This window comes from Orcinus orca, chromosome 10 (genome assembly GCF_937001465.1).
Source record: "Orcinus orca chromosome 10, mOrcOrc1.1, whole genome shotgun sequence".
Taxonomy (NCBI): Eukaryota; Metazoa; Chordata; class Mammalia; order Artiodactyla; family Delphinidae; genus Orcinus; species Orcinus orca.
The window spans coordinates 76,946,545-76,968,890 of NC_064568.1; the positions used below are offsets into that span (position 1 = coordinate 76,946,545).

The following is a 22,346-nucleotide window of genomic DNA, read 5'->3' on the forward strand; positions in this document are numbered from 1 at the left end:
GAGCCCGTGCTCTGCAGCAAGAGAAGCCACCACAATGAGAAGCCCGCGCACCGCAACGAAGAGTGGCCCCCGCTCGCCGCAGCTAGAGAAAACCCCACACACAGCAACGAAGACCCAACGCAGCCAAAAATAAAACAAATAAAATAAATAAGTTTATTTTAAAAAAAAAGAAAAGAAAGAAAGGCAGACAGTCACACTGGAAGCGTGCTGACAAATTCAGTCCAGCAGTCTCTGAGGATGCGGAAAGAAAGGGCACCAATTATATGAAGCTGAGCCCCACTTACCTCAATAACCCTGTGGACTATGACAGGAAATGCCATAGTAAAGGGCTTACTAAGCAGTGCAGTTCTACTTTCAAGGAGCAGAGTAGCAACATGAGATAAAGCCAAGAGCTATAGCCTGTAGAACATTGTATACACAGCGGCAGAGCAGAGTTAGTGACGGTTTGGGAGCTGCAACAGGCTACAGATGCCAATATTTTCCCAAGTAGACATCAGTGAGGTGACCTCATCTCTTACACATAGCTAATGGATATCCAAATGTTTTAGGTTGCCAATAATTTGTTCTACATGGGCTAAATTCATCACATACTCTTTTCTATCCCTACTCTAAAGAACAGAATAATGGGTCTGCCTCATTCTTGATAGAGGAGTGAAGATGTGATTGTTACCTAAAACTGCTCTTGGATTCCATGTTGCATTTCAAATGAACTATCTGAAAATACTGTTTACCTGTACGATAGACGGGATTTTGCACTGCTAGTTCAAAATTTACTTCTTTGGATTTTAGAAACACATTAATTCCCTCTTCTTCAGTAACAAAGGTCATTCGGGTGCCCATAGCAACGATTGTAAATATCGGTCCATACTGAAAGAAAACACATAAATACAGACCATATTAGTAAGCATTTCTAATAAATAAGTTACTGGACCATGGGTTATGCTTCAGACAGAGTTCCTCAAGAGCCCCAATGCTGAATTCACGGTCAAGATAAAAACTATTATGATTATATATAATAATTATAAATTTTGACTGAGCAAAATCTAAATTATAAAAATCCTAATTTAGTCTGTTGTAATATTTAACCTTCCCTTTGATAGTGTTATTATTTGCTTGTACCTTCCTTTCTGGTAGTAGAAATAATAATTAGAAATAATGATTGGAAATTATATCAAACACCGTGATATTTGAGCCCTGTTTTCAAGATTATCAGGAGGGTTAGAAACAACCTATGGTTGAACTTGGTTCAAGAAAAAGATAAACTGCTGACTGATTTCACCTTCAGTCTCTAGTCACTCAACAATGTCCCGCAATCCCCAAATTTCTGTAATGTGCTCACTTTCTCACTTTCCAAAATGACTCACCTGTTCACCTAGCCCAACCCTCTCCACTCTGAGAGGGTGTTCCTGCTTTGTAAATCACTGGGGAAAATGAGCACTGTCAGCTTCTCACCACCAGAGCCTGCAGACAATTGTACCCATTTGTACCCGTTCTCCATGCCTCCCCTTGAGTTAACACAGGCGGAGGGTCCTGCCCCTGGGAAATGCCCACCCTCCTTCACTTGTGTTATGGGTTCCACACTCTCTCTTTGTTCTATGTGTACGCCTTCTCTCTCGTACACCATCAGTTTTGCCTTTCCTATCAGATAGCTCCTAGGAACCTACAGTCATCCTCCAGTGCAGAGTTTGGTTTGGTTTAAGGGAGTCCATGACTTTATTTGGAGAAAAATATATCATTATTTTCACTGGCCTCTGATTATAATATAACATTTTCTTCTATTATGAATGGAGGCAATACACCACAATCTTCCCCACGACTCTATCCTCAAAAGAACCTCCTGTTCCAACTGCACTTCCTTAGATTTGGTGTCTTTTGGCATCCATCTGTCACAGGGCCGATTATATTAGCTATCTTTTCTTCTTCTTGACGCTCAGCTTTGGTGGCCTCACTACTGGGTAGAGACAGCCCTCCCAGGGCTAGCCAGTTTTTAGAGACAGCAAAGGACTCAGCCATCCAGGAGCATGCCACTCATAGGGAAACCAACCCATCTTGAGTCTGTGTCCCCAGCCACCTCCTGATCTAACTCTCACACGCCAAGCCAATATTATCCTTGCCCTAAATCATCCCAGGGCGAGGCACTAGGCACCCGCAGACCAACCTTATAGCCCAAAGCCCTCAGAAATGATTCAAACGAGTCAATCCTAAATTGTTTACCCTGCCTCGCCTTGCCTTTCCCGAGCAAACCCCAATAAAGGCTCTGGCCAGGGCTTTCTCTTGCTCCCATCTTCTGCCTCCTGACAGGGTGCTCTCCCCTGTGGCCCTGCATGGCGTGCAGTGACCCCCGCCTTGGACCTGTGAGTATAATAACCTTCCTCCTTCCTAGTCTCATTCTCATTTCCTCCTATGGCTGTACTGACTTTCCCAGACCACATCCGACAAGTACATTTTTGGAAAAACCACCCGTACTTTTATATCCCATTACAGTTATTATAAATCTCTCGAAATATCATTTAGGCTCATCAGTACTTCAATATTACAGTCATTTCCAGATCTGCATGAAAGGGCACGTGATAGCTCCCGTGACACAGTATTGGATGCCATCAGGCAACTGTGGGCCCAATAATCATTGATCCCCCAAATAGTGAAGTCTCATTTTCTTCCATTAGTGATCCAGATATCTACATTGCTTCCCAATATTCCCTACCTAGTATTGTTTATTAATCAATACTTAGAAGAAGATGAGTCATGTTCATCGTTGAAGGTTTGTTCAAATGAGAATTCTTAACTTTCCATTAGGAAAGTGGCTTTTGGTAATACATATAGGCACTCGGGCCACATTGTAGGCAATCTTGATCATCTCACTTGATAGTGAGTCCATGTTCTAGTTTCTCAAGTCTAACTTCTGGGAGCCACCTCTGCTCCTTTTCATTCTTTCACACACCACATTCCATCCACCAGTAAATCCTACTGCTTCCATCTTCAAAACAGATCCAGCCACTTCTCAAACTTCCACTGCTATCACCATGGTACAAGCCACCAAGATCTCAAGCTTGAATTCTTGCCAAAACCTTCAAATTATTTTCTTTCTTTTAGTTTTATGTTCCTGTTTTTAACAGAGTGCCCAAAATGACCCTTTAAAATTTAAATCACATCACATCACTCCTCTGCTCAAAACACTCACAAAGTTTCCCATTTCCCTCTAAGTTACAAATGTATTCTCAATAATCTGTAATAACCTACATGGGAAAAGAATCTGAAAAAGAATGGATATATGCATATGTATAACTGAATCACTTTGCTGTACACCTGAAACCAACACAACATTGTAAATTAACTATACTCTAATATAAAATAAAAATTAAATTAAAAAATACAGTTACACTCTGAATCTGATAATTTACTCCACAGATATACTTGCACACATAGAAATGACATTTGTTGCTACATTATTTACAATAGTAAAATATGGAAAACAAACCATGTCAATCATTAGGTGACTGTTTAAGTGAAATGATTCAGGGAATATTTTGCAGCTTTTAAAACATGCAGATGCTTCTGTTTCTGTGTAGGATGAGAGAAAACAGAGATAGATAACAAAGATCATATCTTTAAAGGCGTCATAGAGTTGGGGAAACAATAAGAACTAAATGGACTAAAACTCCACAGAGAAGTGTGTAGAAGTGAACAGACAATAGGTCATCATTTATTTCCCTGGTGGCATCTGTGAATTCTGAGTATCGATCAAGGTCAGGACTGAAATAGGCACCTGTGAAAAAATCTACAGATAATAAGAAATTTGATGGTGAAACATTGGACACTTTCCCCCGAATATTAGGAAGAAGACAAGCTTGTTATGCACACCACTTTATTCAACAGTATGTTAGAAGTCCCTCTTTATTTATGCAAGAAAAAAGAGATAAAAGGCATAAAGATCAGAAAACAGGAAATAAATTCATCTGTTTGTAGGACATATTGTGTATGTATAAAAATCCTAAGAAATCTACAAAGTAGCTATTGGAACTAATAAGTGAATCTGGCAAGATCACAGGATACAAAGTTAATATACAAAAACAGTTGTGTCTTTTATGTGCCAGAGGGATACCACTGGAAAACAAAAGTGAAAACAATTGTATCTACAATAGCCTCAAGAATATAAAATATTTCAGAAAATAATTCACAATCACAGGCAAGACCCCATCACTGAAAACTACAGAATATTTCTAAAAGAAATTATATAGCTAAATAAACGGGAGAGGTAGTTCATAGAGGAAGTTCATAGATTAGAAGGCAAAATATCATTAAAAAGTCCATTCTCCCTCAATTTTTCCATAGACTTAACAAACTTCCAAACATTCTTCCAACAGTCTTTATTATAGATACTGGCAAGCCAACTCTAAAATTTATATTAAAATGCAAATAATCTTGAATGCCACATCAATGACAAAAAAACATGAACTTTCACTACCTGATTTAAAGATTTACTATAAAGCTGTAGTATTTAAGATAGTGCAGTGTTAACAAAGGAGTGGACATACAAATCAATGGAATAGGATAGAAAGGCTAGACATAGATCTACACATATATGGTCAGTTAATCTTTGAAAAGCTGCAAAGGCAACTCAATGAGGAAAGGAAAGTCCTTCAAGAAATTATACTAGAACAATTGGACATCCAGAGGTCCAACTGAAACTCAACCCTTATGTAGACCTTACAAAAAAACTAACTCTAAGTGGATCATAGACCTAAATGTTAAATGCAAAACTATAAACCTTTTAGAAGAAAACAGAATAATCTTTGTGACCTTGCTTGACCTTCTGAGACAAGCATTTAGAAACATTCCTTAAGACTTATCAAAATCATATACCTAAGGAAGGCTATGGGAGACAAAGAAGTATGTCTTTAAAAGATAGTATTTTTCCCTAAGATTTTCAAAAATACAATCTTGAGTATAAATTGTGTGAGTATTGAAAAATAAAGAATGGTTAGAGACTTCTAAAAAAAAGATATTATTTTTCATCTATTAGACTAACAAGAATTATGGTACTTAGTGTGGTCCAGGATATGAAGAGCGAGGCAAATCCCCTACACTCAAAGGAAAAGAAAAAGGAAAAGAAAAGGAAAAAGGATTTGTACATCCTTTTGCAAGAGTAACAGAATAATATAAACAATTTAATGTCCTTTGGGCAATTTCACTTTTAGGAAGTCATTGTGATGAAACAATCAGGTAAGTGCAAAGTACAAACACACACAGGAGCATACACACAAGAATGTCCATTGAAATAAAGAAAAAAAAAGCAGTAACCTATGTACTATTTTTGAAAGATATACTTGAAAGCTATTTTAAAGACAAAAATATGTACTGCAACAACAATTACTAATATCCTTAATGGACAGTGAAAATGTTATCACCAAATAACACCAGCTGAAAATACAGTGCCCACTATGTTTGTAAAGACCGAATTTGCAAGCAGTTTTTACAATAGCCTGGTGTTAACTCTTGATTTGGATACGAATTTATTAAGCAAATTGAAATTACTTGTATTACGCTTCTGTCTTCCCAATTATTGCAAGCATTTAGTTAATATGTATACACTTAGGATTTTTTAGCTACGATGAAGTAACTAGCACTTTTAATCTCTACTTCCAAAAAGGCAGTTACAAGCTGCCTTGTACTTTATAACTGATGAAAATCTGTTTCTTTCGAAAAACCTTGCATAAGACACAGTTGTTGATTGTTGAGGAATTCATAAGTGGCTAGATCGTTTAATTGTGGTCAGCAGGTAGGTTCCCCATGTTCTAACATTGCACTTGAGATACAATGAAAGAAAATAAAAAAGAAAACATTACCTCTTCCGGAAACCCCACTTGCTAAGGTCACATACCTTGATTCTTGCTTTCTCTATAAATTCTAGAGGGGTTTTTCCAAACTCAAATCCAGCTCCAATCCAAGGAATCCAGCCCCCTATGCACGGGGGTCCACGCAAGTTCTTCCACTGAAGAAATAATAAAAGAGCAACACAACCTAAGATTATAACCACTGTTGGGGAAATGAATTCCATGTTTTTGTCTAGCACCTTCCTGAATCAGAGAAGGGAAAAGTCTCGCTGCTGTGGTACTTGCTCCTTCCCCCGGAACAGGGCACCCTCCCGACCTCCCAACTTTCCGCTGTTCCTTTTGCAGCTTGTTAGCCTTCCTAACTGTAGCCTCCTTTCCCCGCCCCAATTTTTGGGTAACTTTTGCATCATCACTCCCTCCTACGTCCACTTTTCTTTCAAGTTCTGGCCACGCGGGACGGAAGGAAGGGGCTGGATCCTGCTGGTGTGGGCGCAGGGGGTGAAGGAAGAGAAGTGGCGCTGTTGCCATGGAGACCGGGGCTGGTGGCGCGGCGGGTGGCTCGTCCGCGACCAATCAGAGAACTCGGTCCCGGAGGGGCGGAGCCACGCGGACTACATTTCCCAGAAGCCTCGCGGGCTTCGCGTTGTTTTCCGAATTCACCCCACTGGGCTGCTCAAGCCCGAGGCTGCTAGGGAGAGGGTGCAGGTTCGGTGGGCCCATCTGGCGGAGTCGAGCAAGGGAAATGGTCCCCGCCCCGCCGCTCGCCGGTTGAGGAGGAGCCGCTCTGGCCAGGTGGCAGGCCAGCCGTGGCGCGGGTCGCGGGCCAGAAGGGGCGTATCGTCCTCCCGTGCTGCTGCTGAATGTCGACTCCGGAGGATGAGGAGAGGCTCTCGCCGCTTGCCCAGAGATGGCCCCGCGCGAGCAAGTTCCTCCTGTCGGGCTGCGCGGCCACCGTGGCCGAGCTAGGTACCCGGCCGTCCAGCCTGGGCCTCCCCCGCGAGTCGTCGAGGGGTCGCGCGGGGGTGGGGGACCGGGCGGGTGGCTTCGTTTCTGGGTGGATGCAGCCCTCTTGGTCCACACCTATCCTGCAGGTGTGGCAGGGTGGGGGCAAGGCCAACCTTGTAAGGAAGAGGGATTGGAGGTCACGAAGGTCTCTTCCTTCCAATTTCGTCTCCCTCGGGTGTGCTATTGCGCCTGAATGTGTCCGTTTAGAAGCTTCCTGAGCTGTCATTCCTCTATAGAGATCATTTTCTCTTTCGTGAGGATGCCCTTTTTAAAACCCAGTCCACTTTTCATCTTTATTGAGGTCATCTCTGTTATTTATATTCTTACGCAGCCTCACTATATCGTTGTGTTTTGGGACCAAGTTGTGAACCCAACCTGTGGGACTTAAGTTCGTTACCCATCACTTACCGAGCATCCAATCAGCATCTGCCAGTTGACCTCTTTGCGTGGAACTCATCTATACTGTGTTTACCTTGCAGGACTCTGAGAAGTTAATAATATATAAACGTTAAACCCAAGGCAAGGCAACCGCTAATTGCAACACTATTATGACAGTGCTGGAGACAGTAGAGATAGAGTTCAGAAGACCCAGCCCTGACCTTCTTACAGGCTGGTGGGGAGACATGCAGAGACAGACAATTACATTATGCTACTTATTATAATGAAGATGTTATTAAGTATCATAAGAGCAGAGAGGATGAACAGTTATATCTGCATAAGCAAGTCAGAGAAAGCTTAAGGGGCTACCTAGAGCAGAACTATGATGCCCTTGCAAGAACAGGTGGTGTTTCTTCCAAGAATTTTGTGACTAGAGTGCCTGTGTTTTCCCTGCCTTCACTGTGCATTTTAAGATTACCCTTTCATTTTCTTGCCCGTTTAAAAAAAAAAAAAAAAAAAAGGAATAGCTTGGATGTGTAAATGTTAGTTTGTCCTGTTCTAAAATGAGTGTACTTTGTATTTCCAGCAGAAGCAGAACATGATCTGTTGTTTGCCCTTAGTGCTCCTCCACTCTTGCCCTTTGGACCCTCTGTTTTTTTTTTCTTTCTCTTCTGCCAAAGCTGATGGCGAATTTTTATTATTCATTGTTTCTACTGAAATACAATTCATTAACTTAAACAAATTTTAAAAGCAGATTGCTAAATGATTAGGTATGTTTCCGGTTTTGTTTTGTTTTGTTTTTTTTAACCTGATGTTCCCCCTGTGACCAATGGCTTTTGTAAAGGAACATTCCTCCTGTTAAAATTTCATGGAGAATTGAATGGGGGAAGGGGATTCAAAATGTGAGATGGTTTTGAGTACAAAATGATTTAGGATCAGAACCTGAAGCATTATTTAAGTAACCAGCAAGAAAACCAAAGTGATTTTAAGAGGCATAACCTATGCTAATATAGAGGTGCCTATATCTTAAGACTTTTCAGGTTTCATATGTCAACAGAGGATTGCTTAAATTCTCTATGTGCACACAACTTGTGTTTTAGAAAAACCAACAGCCAGATAATTAACTTTTCCAAAGACCAGTGGTTAAGACTGAATATTCTCTTCCCCCGTCTCTGTGTTCTCTTGGAAAAGGCATAGCTATGGTTTTGTATCAGGTGGTGGTCACTGAAAAGACTTATGTAATGTCACTAATGTTAATGAACTTATCTGAGTCATTGTGTGTATAAAGTTATGAGCTTGATCTTCCTTATGTGAGCCAGTTAGCTTCACTCTTTCCAGGTGAGAGGTCTATCTCTAATTCAAGATGTAATCATTAGGGAAAAATTTTTCAAGTACAGGTGGTATTTGTAAGGAAGCCATGCATAAAACTCATCAGTGCTGGAAAACCAACTCAACATATTCCTGAATTGAAAGAATATTGAGCCTGCCACCCTTTGATATAAAAGACACGATAAACCCTATGTTGCATCTTCTCTTTCTCAGACGTCAGGTCAGTGATTCATCTACATGCAAACATCTCCCACGAAATGACAGAATTCAGCTTCATCTGGCATTTATTAAGAACCTGTCATAAGTAGTACAGTATTCTAAAAGTCACATTGGCTCTTAATCATGGTTGCAGTCCAGGGCACATCACAGGCAATGGATACTGGAAATTATTCACATTGGAAGGCAAACATTAAGGACTAAAGTAGGTTTTGGACTGAAATTTCTGACTGAAAAAGAACCCAAGGGCTTGTCACTTTTTGTTTTCTTTCTGGTGCTCTGGGGCTGCTCTGGGACAGTGATTCTCAAATTTGGGAGTGTATAAGAATCAACTGATGTCTAAACCCCATCAACCTACTGAGACTCCACAGGCGTGGGGCTAGGAAATGTGTAATTTTTAACAACCTCCCTGGCTGATTCTGATGTATTCTGAAATTTGAGAATCACCCATCTTGTGCTGACTAAAATATGGGTCCTGTGATTTTTTAAAAAATTTTGTTTCTCTGAATGTTATGGGTTTCCCCCTCGTTTTGTTTTTGTTGTTGTTGTTAGCAACCTTTCCCCTCGATCTCACAAAAACTCGACTCCAAATACAAGGAGAAGCTGCCCTTGCTCGGTTGGGAGACGGTGCAAGAGAGTCTGCTCCCTATAGGGGCATGGTGCGCACGGCCCTGGGGATTGTCCAAGAGGAAGGCTTTCTAAAGCTCTGGCAAGGAGTGACACCTGCCATTTACAGACACACAGGTATTTATCTTGATTCTAGCTGGTGAGTTTGTCACGAGTTCTGTGTTTGTCTCCTCTGCTTTCCTGTTGAGCTGTGTTCAAAAGCCAGCTAGTTTTCTTCTGCTAATATGATAAATGAATATAAGGTTATTAAGGAATTATAGCCTTAGGGTTTTAGAAATGCATACAGAAGTATTTAGGGATGAACTGTCATGATGTCTCTAATGTAACAGAAAATAATTAAGCAAAAAAAAAAAAAAGAAGAAAATATGGTGAAAATGTTAGCAATTGATAAATCTCCATGATAGATATATAGGGAATTGTATTATTTTTCTCTACTCTTCTGTATGCTTGAAAATCTTCCTAATAAAAATGTTTTTTATTTAAATTTAAGAAAGAAAAAGATGAATAGTTGATTTTTTTTCCACTTGAACTTTAAACACAAAATTAAAAATATTTTTTTTACATTCTTTGAAAATTAAACTATATTTGAGTGCAATGCCTCACCAGTCTCTGTCCCATGTGTCAGAGGCCAGGTTGATCTGAAAGTGAACAGGGATGACTGTCTAATCCAACCTTGGCAATAGAGTAAATGGAACACAGGTGATTTTTTCCTCAGTTCCCAGGCTACTTATGTGGGTCCTTAGTCACTCTGAAAGGAAAGTAGTCGAAATTACACTGCTGCCAATGAGAACACTTTTCTGCCCTGCTTCCAAAGGGGCACTCACATAGATAGGAGTTGCTGAGTTGGCAGCTTGTGGACAGGAGAATAAACTTGCCTTCAAAAGGAGATAGGACGGGTATGGCGTTTTTCTTCTCTAATCATAATCATTCCTCAAATACATAGGGACCCTTGATCAGAAAAGTGCCCAGTACTAATGTTTACCAGCTCTGTGTTTTTAAAGCTTCAGTTCTCCAGATGAGCAGGTTAGAGTGTATTCACCAAGAACTGTCCAGAAGTGTGATTAGACTGGTATTGTTTTGGTGCTTTGTATGTTTTTGAATATCTTAAAATACTTCCTTAAACTTCTTCAGATATCAAGAAAAGCTCTCTATATGAGTACCATGTACTGATTTTCACAATTTTTCTTTTTTGTTCTTTTTTTTTTGATAGTTTCTCCTTGCTTCCCATTATCGTCTTGAGTTTTACTTCTTTTCATTTGTATTTTGTTGACCACCATCTGGTTTTACAGTTAAGATTCATTTCATATGTTTGACACTTGACTGAAAAATTACCTTAACATAATAAATTATCCAGTGAAGTTGTGCATGTTTATTGAGTGAAAATGCCTGCTGTGTACCAAGCTCTGTACTAGGGCATATAGTATAATGAAAAGACACAAAACCCGCCTTGAAAGGCTCATGGTCTGATGGAAAGATGAACAAGAAAATCAAGTTAATTTCTAATCAAGATGATAAATGCCGTATTAGACACATGCCTGGATAGTTCTGGGGGATCAGAGAAGCATGGCAGGTGCAATGACAGCCTAGAACACTGGAGGCCAGGTCAGAGGGCACTTTTTGGAAAACATGTTCTTTGAGTTGAGTATTGAAAGAATAGGAGGAGTTAGCAAGTCAGGAAAGGGAGAAGCCATTCAAGAAAGATCAGATAACACAGGAGAAGGCCTGAGGTTTTAAAAGGCATGCCCATTTGGAGAACCATCAAGACCAGGTGTCCGAAGCCTAGGGTGTGTCAGAGAAAGACACAGCTAGAGATGTTGACCAGGCCATGTCAAAGCATCCTCTTACTTTATTAAACACAGGGCCAGATTCACCCTTTCAATGCTCTGTCTTGCACAGTGTACTCTGGAGGTCGAATGGTCACTTACGAACATCTCCGTGAAGTTGTGTTTGGCAAAAGTGAAGATAAGCATTATCCCCTTTGGTAAGTTTTGTTTTGAAAATAATATACTGTATTGTACAACAGAGGGAATATAGCCAATATTTTATAATAATTATAAATGGAGCCTAACCTTTAAAAATTATGAATCACTATATTGTACACCTGTAAATTATTTAATGTTGTACATCAACTATACTTCAATTAAAAAAGAAAAAGAAAATATACTAGTGCCCGGAAGGTTTTACTATTTATCCATTAGATTTGTATAAAATTGTGCATTTGTACCAAAATTGCCTCAAGGTATAGGCTTAAAATAATAAATAATTACAATAAAAATCCAAATAATTGAACATTTACTGCATATTGTATACAAACATACATGTATATACCTATATAAAATTATGTATATATTATTTAATATTTTAATATTAAAAGAATTCTTATGGAGCACCTTCTTTATGCCTCTTTCTACTGAGAAACCCTAAGCTTTAGAGTCAAACAGACATGGGCTCATATTCCTGCTCTATTTCCATGTAGCCTGGGCAAACTACTTCACCTTTTTTATCTTCAGTTTTCTCTGCTCTGGAAGTTAATACCTACAACCAGGATTTTGTTTTTGTAAGATTAGATGAGATGATGAATGTAAGTGCATATCACTTATAACATTTAAAATAGAAACAGAGAAAAACAGGTTAATACAAGTAAAATACACAGAACTCCAGTAGATCAATAAAAAATACATAAAGAACATAAAAGGAAAAATCAAGAAAGGATATCAACAGGCAACTCACAGAAGAAGGAACGTAAGTGTTCATTAAACATGTAAAAATGTTTACATTTACATGTAAAAATGTAAAAAACCTCACCAGTAATCAGGGAAATTAATTATAAGCACTTTTAGCCATTAAACTGTTAAGGGGAATGTAAGTTACTATAACCTTTTTGGAGCATAAAGTTTACCTGTTAAAATTTTTAAATGTGTAGTCCTTTGACCTAGCAACTCCTTCTTTATGATTAGAATCATTCAGAAATATTTGTACCTATGCATAGAGTCTCTCTCACACACACACATGCACACAAAGATATGGACTGTAGCAGTGTTGATAATAGCAAAATTTTTTAATTTAAATAACTAGCAATTTGGAAGTAGTCAAATAAGTTATGAGACATGTATACAGGGAGATATAACACAGCTATTTGAAGAATGGGTTTTATATGAAGAACATATAAAGATGCCTACAATATCTTTTTTGGGCTGAAAAAAAAAAAATCCAAGTCACAACTATAAGAAAAGGGCAATAAGTAGAATTTCATCTTCCAGGCAAAATCTCTTGGTGCTGTTTTTGAAAAATTGTAATGTTTTAAGCTATACTAGTTGCTTTCCCAGAGTTGGAGAAGGAATAGATTAATAGTTCTTGCATTCTGTAATTTCTTCCAGATGTGAAAGGGTTAGGTAAGGAGTTCAAAGGAAACATGTCACTGAAGCCAGCTCTCAGGGTGGATTGCCTCCGTGTCCTCTGACTCAGTCAGAACAATTCACTCAGTCACTGGGTCTTTACTGAGTGATTATGCTGTGTCAGTCCTATACTTAGTACCGAGGATATAGTGATGAAAAAGGCATGGTCCTCCGACATAGTCCCTGACTAGACTCACGGTAATAGACACAGATGCCTAAATAAGTAGAATCATGTAACAATCACACAGGAGGTGTGGTTATGGGATTCGAAAAGAGAAAAACCAGTGGTAACATACTGCACCCATCGCTGTGAGGAGAAACAGTCATGCTCATAGGTGATTGGTGGGAGCAAGAATTGATACAAGTATTGTGAAAAGGAACTTGGCAGGATCAATCAAATGTCATATAAATGTTCACATTTCTTAGTGAAGAGTTAGCTGCTTATATAAATTATGGAGTGGTCATAAAATGGAATGCTATGAAACTGTTTTTTAAATGAGGCAGCTCTATATGAATTGACAGAGATAACCTTTAAGAGCAGAACAGTATACAACCTGGCATTCTGCATTTGTACTTTTGTTTTGTTTGTTTGTTTGTTTTTTGCGGTACGCGGACCTCTTTAAAAGGTTGTGGCCGCTCCCATTGCGGAGCGCAGGCTCCGGACGCGCAGGCTCAGCAGCCATGGCTCACGGGCCCAGCCGCTCCGCGGCATGTGGGAATCTTCCCGGACCGGGGCACGAACCCGTGTCCCCTGCATAGGCAGGTGGACTCTCAACCACTGTGCCACCAGGGAAGCCCTACATTTGTACTTTAAAAAAAGATACTTTATATATATGCGCACGTGTGCACAAGCCGTCAGTTGTAACTTAGTGGTTAAGACTGTGGACTGTGCACTCAGACTGCCTGGGGGTTACATCTTGGCTGTACTCCTCACTGTGTGAGCTGTCATTTAACTGCGTTGTGCCTCAGTCTCCTCACCCGTAAAGAGGAAATAACAGTGGTACTAATGTCATAGAGTCTATCTGAGAATTAAATGATATTTTTAAAAGTGCTTAAAACAGTGCCTGATGTAACGCATTCAGTGAACGCATTGTTATTATCTCTAGAAAAGTATAAGAGAAACTAGTCATCGTGATCACTTCAGAAGAGGGGAACTGGGGATAGGGACCCTTTTCTACTCTACTCATTTGTACCTCTTCAAATATTGTTTTAGAGTACAAAGAAATTAGCTGCCCCTCTCCCCCCAAGAGGCCACTGCCATAATCTCAGTAGAAGATGACTGGGGCTTGTCCCAAGACAGGAGCAGCTGGAGTAGGGAGAAGACGAAGGATTCAGGGGATGTTTAAGTACAATAGCCTAGACTTGTTCCCTGTTGGCTCCAGGAGGTGAGGACGAGGAAGAGTCCAGGGACAGAAAGAGTTTCTTCAAAGAGAGGAGCATTGTCAAAACCCCTTCCTCTTTGAAAACTACTAAAATAGTAATCCATAAAATTTGACTTACCCGGGCTTCCCTGGTGGCGCAGTGGTTGGGAGTCCGCCTGCCGATGCAGGGGACATGGATTCGTGCCCCGGTCCGGGAAGATCCCACATGCCGTGGAGCGGCTGGGCCCGTGAGCCATGGCTGCTGAGCCTGCGCGTCGGGAAAGGCCACAACAGTGAGAGGCCCACGTACTGCAAAAAAAAAAAAAAAAAAATTGACCTACCAGCCTTTGTCTGTTAAACTGATTACATCAATGCTGTTTTTATTCTCCTGCGGTCAGAATTAAACTGTAGTTAAACTATGTCTTGGAAGCAACTGCCCTTCCTTTGAATTTCAGGCCATGAAAGGCCCCTGGCACTTCAGATTTGAATTTTGACGCCTCCGGGTCCTTGAACCCTCCCATCAGTAAACAGACAAACCTCTGTGATTTGTCTGGGTCTATTCTTTGCTTCACTGTGTCTTAAATCTCTTATGCAGGGGCTGTACCAGCATGTTATTATTCCCTACAGAATCTGTGAAATTGATAGCAACCTTTAAAAAAATGTATCCCCTTTTATAATTAGGAAATCAGTGATTGGAGGGATGATGGCTGGTGTTGTTGGCCAATTTTTAGCCAACCCAACTGACCTAGTGAAGGTTCAGATGCAAATGGAAGGAAAAAGGAAACTTGAAGGAAAACCACTGCGGTAAGTTCTCCAACCAATGAGTAACTTTCCTTTCCCCCTTGAACATTCCCTAATGACTTATGCATTTTTGTAACCCAACATTCAGTAGAGACATTAATTCTGACTCTTAATTTGGAAGTGGTATTCACTAAGGGGAGAGGTGAGATGGACCTTTTCTTTGCCTGACAATGTGTACATGTTCTCTACCAGACAAATTGTACATATGCATCGCTCTTCGCTGCTTTCCCAGACAAGGCAGCTAGATTTGTCCCCTACTGCAGCTTGATATAAAGAGTCTGATCATTAACAGTTGCCCTGGTGTGAATTCTGATTCTGCCACTGTGGCTTGGCATTGTGGAAGTCACTTAACATTTCTAGTCTGTTTCTTCATCTTTAAAAGGGACTGTCTCAGATGGTTTGACAGAGTGCCTGGCTCATGAGGTGCCAGAAAGCTTGCTTTCTTTCCCTTTCTCTCTGAAGGAAGGGAAATAGCAAGGTGAACCTTGCAAATTGTTCCTCCTTCCCTAATTTTGCTCCTCTTTTCCCAAGTTTTTATTATTATTATGCTGTTGTGATATAAAATTCTCCTATTGCACTACCCTATATTGTCAAAGTCTGCCTTTCTTCAAAGGGCCTCTTGTTCAACAATTTACTAAAATACCACTTAGGCAGTTTCCCCTGGGAAAGGGGCAAATCTTGCAGATAGATAGACAGACCTCTCCCAGGAAAGAGGAAAAGTGCAGGATGCCCTGAGTTGAGTATGAAGGGGTCTGATCCTCTGAACACTGCGGGTGTGCCGCTGAGCCAGAGGTCGGGGGGGTTGGGGGCCTCCTTTGGAGGTTCACCACGATCACTGCCCTCTGCTCTGCTGCTCTTCCAGCTGACTCAGTGGAAAGTGGGGTTGGGCTGTGGCAGTCCAGGCCCCCTTCCCAACAGGGAGATAAGTAACATGTACAGCAGAGGAGAAAAGGGTACCGCACTGACTTAACCAAGTAGTTTACAGAATCCCAGGACCCGTTTTGTCATCCTGTAACAACTTCTGATTACTATGTAGCAGGGTGAAGTAATGTTGCCTTGGTTTGATACATGGAGAGAAGGAACTGTTGGGGTCCAGCAATGTCTGAGTTTTAACTGATCACCTCAGTGTTTTTCCTTCTCTGTCTCTAATGTTGGACATTTGGGGTTTGATATAATAGGAAAAAATATTTAATGTTGTAAAGAGCATGAACCTTGGGATCAGACAATCTGGAATTCAAATCGAGCCTTTGCCACATTTTAGCTCTGTTACCCTAGTCAAGTTCCTTAACCTCCCTAAGCCTCAGTTTCTTCAGATGAAAATTTGCATAATAATACATACTTCATAGAGTTTTCAGGAATAACTTGTATCTTATGTATATAAAAAGTCTGGTGCTTAATAAGTGCACAATAAATGTGCAATTGTTAATGTGACCTCATTCGTGAGCATATTTCTTATATAGCATAATAGCAATTATGAATGTCCTTCTTTTTGGTAAGACTCAGAGAGTTTAATGCCTGAGTAAAAGCCACACAGCTAGTAAGTAGTAAGATGGCATTTGACACCAGGTATGTCTGACTGTATAAAACCCAGGCTTTTATTTTATATCATAGGTTTCCACATTCGGTTCATGGTTCAGCACCATTTTTCATCTGTGTATAGAAAAATGTGCAAAATAAAGGCAAGATAATAAATTTTCATAAAGCCCAAAGTATTCAGTTTTAAGAACTCTTATGAAATTTTCCTCCCTACTTTTTGGTCTAAAAATATCACTTCTTTTATGAGATGATATGAGAATTGATTTTTTTGATGTTATTTGGTAAAATTACAAAATTTGAAGGTCTCCCACAATACTAGTAAAATGAACTCAGAGGTCTGATAACCACTATTCCTGCCTATAGTTAATATGGGCACAGATGATGTAAAATATCAAGAAAGGAGTTTTAATCTGTTTAATAATCTGAGAAGAGGATGTCACAGTTTATAAAGATCTCCATAAAAAAGTGTTTAAATCAAAAGTTGGCCTTTTTTTCTAAAGAACTAATAAGTTTATCTGGAAATTAGACTTACGTGGATTGCTTTAATTTCTAACAATTCTAGATAGTTAAGATGTTACTTTACTCTAAATCATAACAGCTATAGGCAAAGCTTATACAATTGCATTCCAAACACAGGAACGCATAGAGTTTTCACATTTATTATTATTTTCCTTTAGATTTCGTGGTGTGCATCACGCATTTGCAAAAATCTTAGCTGAAGGAGGAATACGTGGGCTTTGGGCAGGCTGGGTACCCAATATACAAAGAGCAGCGCTGGTGAATATGGGAGGTAATGGAAACTTCGTTGAATTCTGCGAAGTCCTAATCGCCTTCATCATTTTAATTATAAGTACTCCATCAGGGAAAATGAGAATATGTATTTTATTATTTTTAATAATATGTACTGGCAACAGTCTTCCCTTATGTTATAATGTCATAATTGAATATTTTCCCTAGAATATTTTCACTTTACTCTATGCTGATGTATGAAAAGGATTTCCTAAAACTAGCAAATTGTGACGATAAGGAGATAATACCAAACCATTTCTAAGGGCTACGCTCCACACCATACCTTCCTCTCAGATTCAAACTGGTATATGTACCGTATGTGATGGTCATTAAATGCAGACTACAAATCTTTCCCCCCAGTAATCCTGCTCCTCTTGCTGTATAATCCATTCTGTACAGCTGGGCACCTCAGGCTGGAAATCTGAATGTTTCCTTAACTCATCCCCATCTCTCGCTTCCCATATTCAGTCATTAATTTCTCCTATCTTCTAAATATTTCTTAAATGCCCCCCCGCAGTATTATGCTAAGTGAAATAAGTCAGACAGAGAAAGACAAATACCATGTGATCTCAATGTGGAATCTAAAAAACAAAACAAAACAAAATGAAAACAGACTCATAGATGCAGAGAACGAACAGGAGGTTGCCAGAGGAGAGGAGGGTAGGAGGCCAAAATAGGTGAAGGGGATTAAGGGGTACAAACTTCCAGTTATAAAATAAATATGCCACAGGGATGTAATATACAGTATAAGGAACTATTACAATAATATTGTGATAACTTTGTATGGGGACGGATGGTTACTAGACTTATTGTGGTGACCTTTTTATAATGTATGCACATGTCAGATCACTATGTAGTACACCTGGAATAACCATAACATTATACATTAACTATATTTCAATTAAAAGAAAGTTTCCCCCCTCATGTCTACTACCTTAGTATCCTTAAAATGACTGTTTTTACAGTAGTAACCATCAAAACACAACTAGACCACTGCCACAGCCCTCTAACTGGTCTCTTCCTCTGCCCTCAAATTTGTACCCAGTATCCATCGAGCTTTATCTAAAATACAGATCGGAACATGTTATTGGTATCTTTAAAACCCTTCACTGGCTTCTTATCACTCAGAATAAAGTGGAAATTTCATAACATGACACAGCAGGCCTGTATAATCCAACCTGTGTCTTCTGGGGTTGAGCAATCCATTGACTCTGGAGCAGAGAGGGAAGCAGAGTCCAGAGCTAAAATGTTCCACTGCCCGCACACACCAAACTCTTCCTCACCTCTGTACTCTCTGTCCTCATCCCTCTTCTTCTGTTTAGTTTTCTTCTGCAGATCGTTTCATACACAGCTGAGGTGTCTTCCCCACCCGTGTACTTTACCCAGACCTCCTGCAGCCACCCCTCCCAGGTCACAGTGTGTTAGATGCCCCTTTATGTGTTTCCATAGTTCCCCATGCTTATCTCTGTTACTGGTTTTACCTCATTTCATTGCTTTCTACTATGTGTCTATCTCCTCCTCTAGATTTTGAGCCCCCTGAAGGCAAGGACTATGTTTCATTTTTCTTCATTTCCCCAGTCCCTCGTACGTAATCAACAAACATTTAGTGAATGAATCAATGGATGAAAGACTCCTAAGACCAAAATTATATGATTCTAAGAACCTGATAAATAGCATTTTTGAGAGGTATAGTAACATATCACTCAAACATCAAAGGGAGTAAATCTATTTTATATACTGCTATTTCAGTCCGTTGATGTCTGCTGCATCATATTGGTGGATATTTTGGTTTTCAGAAAACCTTTCAGATTGTCGTTCTCAATTTATTGCTTCAAAATCTACTGCAGCCCAGATTTCTCTTTCAAGTTCCAGCTTATCTTAAATATATCACTTTGAATGTGTCCAACCCAAGCTCATTTACTAAATCACTTCCTTCTCTGTTCTTCCCAATCTCAAAATATGATATCATCATCTTTTTAGTTGAACAACCCAGAAACCTGGGCCTGATTTTGATCTCTTTGCTTTCCCTTGCTCCTTACAGCCAACCAGTCACCAAATCCAGCCAGTTCTGTCTTGCATACATATCTCAAGTTCATCCACTTCCCTTCATCCCTGGAGCCACTGCTCTGTCCAAGTTGTATTGATCTCCTCCTACTGGACCACTACAAATGTCTCCTAACTAGTCTCCCCACATACACCCCACAGCCATTTTGCCCCACTATGCATCTGAAATTCTTCTAATCAGGATCACTGGGGCCTGTCATCTTACCTTAAAACATTTAAATTAGTCCATTCTCATTTTCCCACCTCCATAAATGGCAGCTGTGTCCTTCAGATTGTTCAAGCTCAAAACCTTGCCGTCATTTTTGCTTCCTTTCCTTCCCTCCATATTCAATCTGCTGGCCAATCCCTGTTGATCCTGTTGATTCTGTCTTCAAAACACCCAAACTCTGACCAGCACTCCACAACGCCTTTATCCAAGGCGCCATCATTTCTTATCCAAGCCACCATCATTTCTTATCCAAGCCGCCATCATTTCTTATCCAAGCCGCCATCATTTCTTACCAGAAGAACCGCGACAGCCTCATATCTAATCTGCCTTGTCTCCCGATAGTCTACTCTTAACGGAGCAGCCAGAGTGATCTTGTAAATCGTGGCCCCCGTCAGTCACTCCTTTGCTCAAATCATCCCCTTCTCCAACTCTTGCTGCCTCTGCTCCTGTTAAACTAGTGTTCTTGCTGTTCTTCTAACATACAAAGCTGACTTTGCCTCAGGGCTATAACACACGCTGTGGCTCTGCCCGGGACGCTTTGTCATAGATATCTACAAAGTGTACTTTCTCAAGCTTCCTTAAGGTATCTGCTCAAATATTATAGCGAGGTCTTCCCTGATCACCCTATTTAAATTCACATACACCAACCTTCCCCACCCTCACACGCTCGCTGTCCCCTCTCCTTGCCTTGTCTTCAGCAGTCACTACCATCCTAAATGCCATGTGTTTACTTACTTGTTTATTGTCTCAGCCTCCAACAAAGAATGGGGATTTTGTTCATTTTGTCCACGGCTCTTTCCCCAGAGCCTAGAATAGCGCCTACCACACAGCAGGTGCTCAGATATCTGGTGAATGATAAAATGCATCTACCCATTCTTACCTCTTTCCAATTCCCTTCTCTGTACTTTGGTGTATGTAATCTTTACAAAACTCCAGTATTGGGATCTATCCCTCCCCTGTTTAAAACCCTTCAACAGCTCTTCATTGTCATTAGGAAAAAGGTATACAAAACTTAATGTAGAATAATGACCAGGACCTTTTGTTTAAAGTGACGGAATCTCAACTCAACCTAACTTAGGCTAAAAAAAGGAATTTATCAGCTCCAACACTGAAAAGTGCAGGGGTTGAACTGACTAAGCAGAGCTGGATTCAGATGTTCAAATGATATAATTGGGTGTCTGTCTCTCTTCCTCTTTTCCTCCCCCTCCATCTGCTTTCCTCTGCTTGAGAACAAGAATGGGATCTTTCATCCTTCTACACATTCCTGCCCCATTCTTAGCGCATTCTTGACACAAAAGACATTCATTGTTGAATGAATGATATTTAAGCTTTCTTTTTCTATGTATTGCCAGATTTAACCACTTACGATACAGTGAAACACTACTTGGTTTTGAATACACCACTGGAGGACAATATCATGACTCATGGCTTATCAAGGTAAGACTGTTTTAGTTTGTCTCTTTCTATTTTTTCCTATCTCACCCTTTCTTCCATATTTGGCATAAATTCTAACTTTTGTCTCTTACGATTGAGAACCTACTGATATCACCCTTAAAGAAAGGCAATAGTACATTTATAAAGAACAATTTTCTTAAAAGTTTATTGCAGTTAAAATGGGGAAGGGAGGGGCAGAGTTGCAGAATGCTTCAGGTTAAACCTCCCCAAATATTTGCACCTTGATGGGGCCATCCCAGGGTCAGATTCTGATAACTGATTCTCCAACTCAATTCAACGGGTATATCTGAGCATCGTTTAGGTTAAAGGCACTGTGCAAGGCCCTGCAGTGGATACAAAAGGTAAACCACACTCCTTCCCAGGGAGTGTACCAAGGGGAAAAAAACAAGACTAGTGTAAAAAGACTGTACAGTAACTGCTAAAAGAAAGAAACTAGTTACTGTAGAGTTGGGGTGGGAGGTGCAGAGAGAAAAAATAACCGCTCAGAAGGGCCTACGAAGGAGACAGAATTAGATAAGTGTTTTGAAGGGCTGTGGCTTGTGACGGACAGAGACACGATAAAGAAGAGCATCCTAGGAAAGAGAAACAGCTTAAATTCTTTGCAACACAAGTTCAAATGATCCATTAGAGTGAGTTAACTTTATAGATGTCGAGGGTCCTTAATGATTCTATTTAGTTTCTGATCCTGTTTCCAAATTCTAGACCCCTTTATGCTATTTAGACAACCCCGAAAGTATGTGAGAAGTGCCAAATTAGTGATATCTGGAGACACAAATAGACATAGATATAAACGGTTCCAAATTTCAGGGTCACCTTAATATTCCTAGAGTAGTTTTTCTTCGTTCTTCCTCTTTTTTTTTTTTTCTTCCTCTTTTAAGGTAAGTGTTATCTTTAGTGCCGCTAGGGCAATCTTTCTGTCTTTGCTCAGCTTTCTTTCACATTCCGAACTTTCCTCCAGGTGTGTTCACAAGCGACACCATATTTTCTGTAGCCAGTCGTCCAGCCACCTCTTTCACGGAGAAGACTGAGGATTTTAGGCCTCTGTCCTATAAACATCCTTAGGATATCTGTACCCACCCTTACATTCTTCCCTTCACTATCTTTGTCCATGCTGTTCGCTCTGCTTGTGAGACTCTTCCCCAGTTTCTACCCAGTCAATCATTCTACCCATATCATCTTGAGAGATACTCTTGTCTTTCAAGAGGCTTGTCTGTTCAGTGTGATGATCTATTCTCGGAGCAGGACATTCAGTTCTAACAGTCCCACGGTGATGTTACCTCTTGTTTCTTTTTCATTGTCTTTCTACCCAAATGGTCTTCAAAATGCCACACTTCTAACCTAAGATTCA

At 40.1% G+C, this 22,346-nt stretch overlaps 2 protein-coding genes across 6 annotated transcripts in view; one reads left to right on the forward strand and one right to left on the reverse strand.

Annotated features, from left to right (window-relative positions):
- LOC101274663 (24-hydroxycholesterol 7-alpha-hydroxylase) overlaps positions 1 to 6,329 on the reverse strand; it is a 73,942-nt gene extending 67,613 nt beyond the window's left edge. The window contains exons 1-2 of the mRNA XM_004267513.3: positions 5,882 to 6,329; positions 732 to 867 (exon numbers count right to left, since the gene is read on the reverse strand). Of these exons, the coding sequence (XP_004267561.1) occupies positions 732 to 867; positions 5,882 to 6,058 (313 nt within the window). The 5' untranslated portion in view covers positions 6,059 to 6,329. The remainder of the gene's footprint in view (positions 1 to 731; positions 868 to 5,881) is intronic.
- Positions 6,330 to 6,492: 163 nt separating this feature from the next.
- SLC25A27 (solute carrier family 25 member 27) overlaps positions 6,493 to 22,346 on the forward strand; it is a 29,524-nt gene continuing 13,670 nt past the window's right edge. For all 5 annotated transcript variants that reach the window (XM_033423874.2, XM_033423876.2, XM_033423875.2 and 2 more), the window contains exons 1-6: positions 6,493 to 6,800; positions 9,315 to 9,506; positions 11,286 to 11,370; positions 14,827 to 14,949; positions 17,160 to 17,272; positions 20,896 to 20,980. In XM_033423874.2, the coding sequence (XP_033279765.1) occupies positions 6,695 to 6,800; positions 9,315 to 9,506; positions 11,286 to 11,370; positions 14,827 to 14,949; positions 17,160 to 17,272; positions 20,896 to 20,980 (704 nt within the window). In that variant the 5' untranslated portion in view covers positions 6,493 to 6,694. The remainder of the gene's footprint in view (positions 6,801 to 9,314; positions 9,507 to 11,285; positions 11,371 to 14,826; positions 14,950 to 17,159; positions 17,273 to 20,895; positions 20,981 to 22,346) is intronic.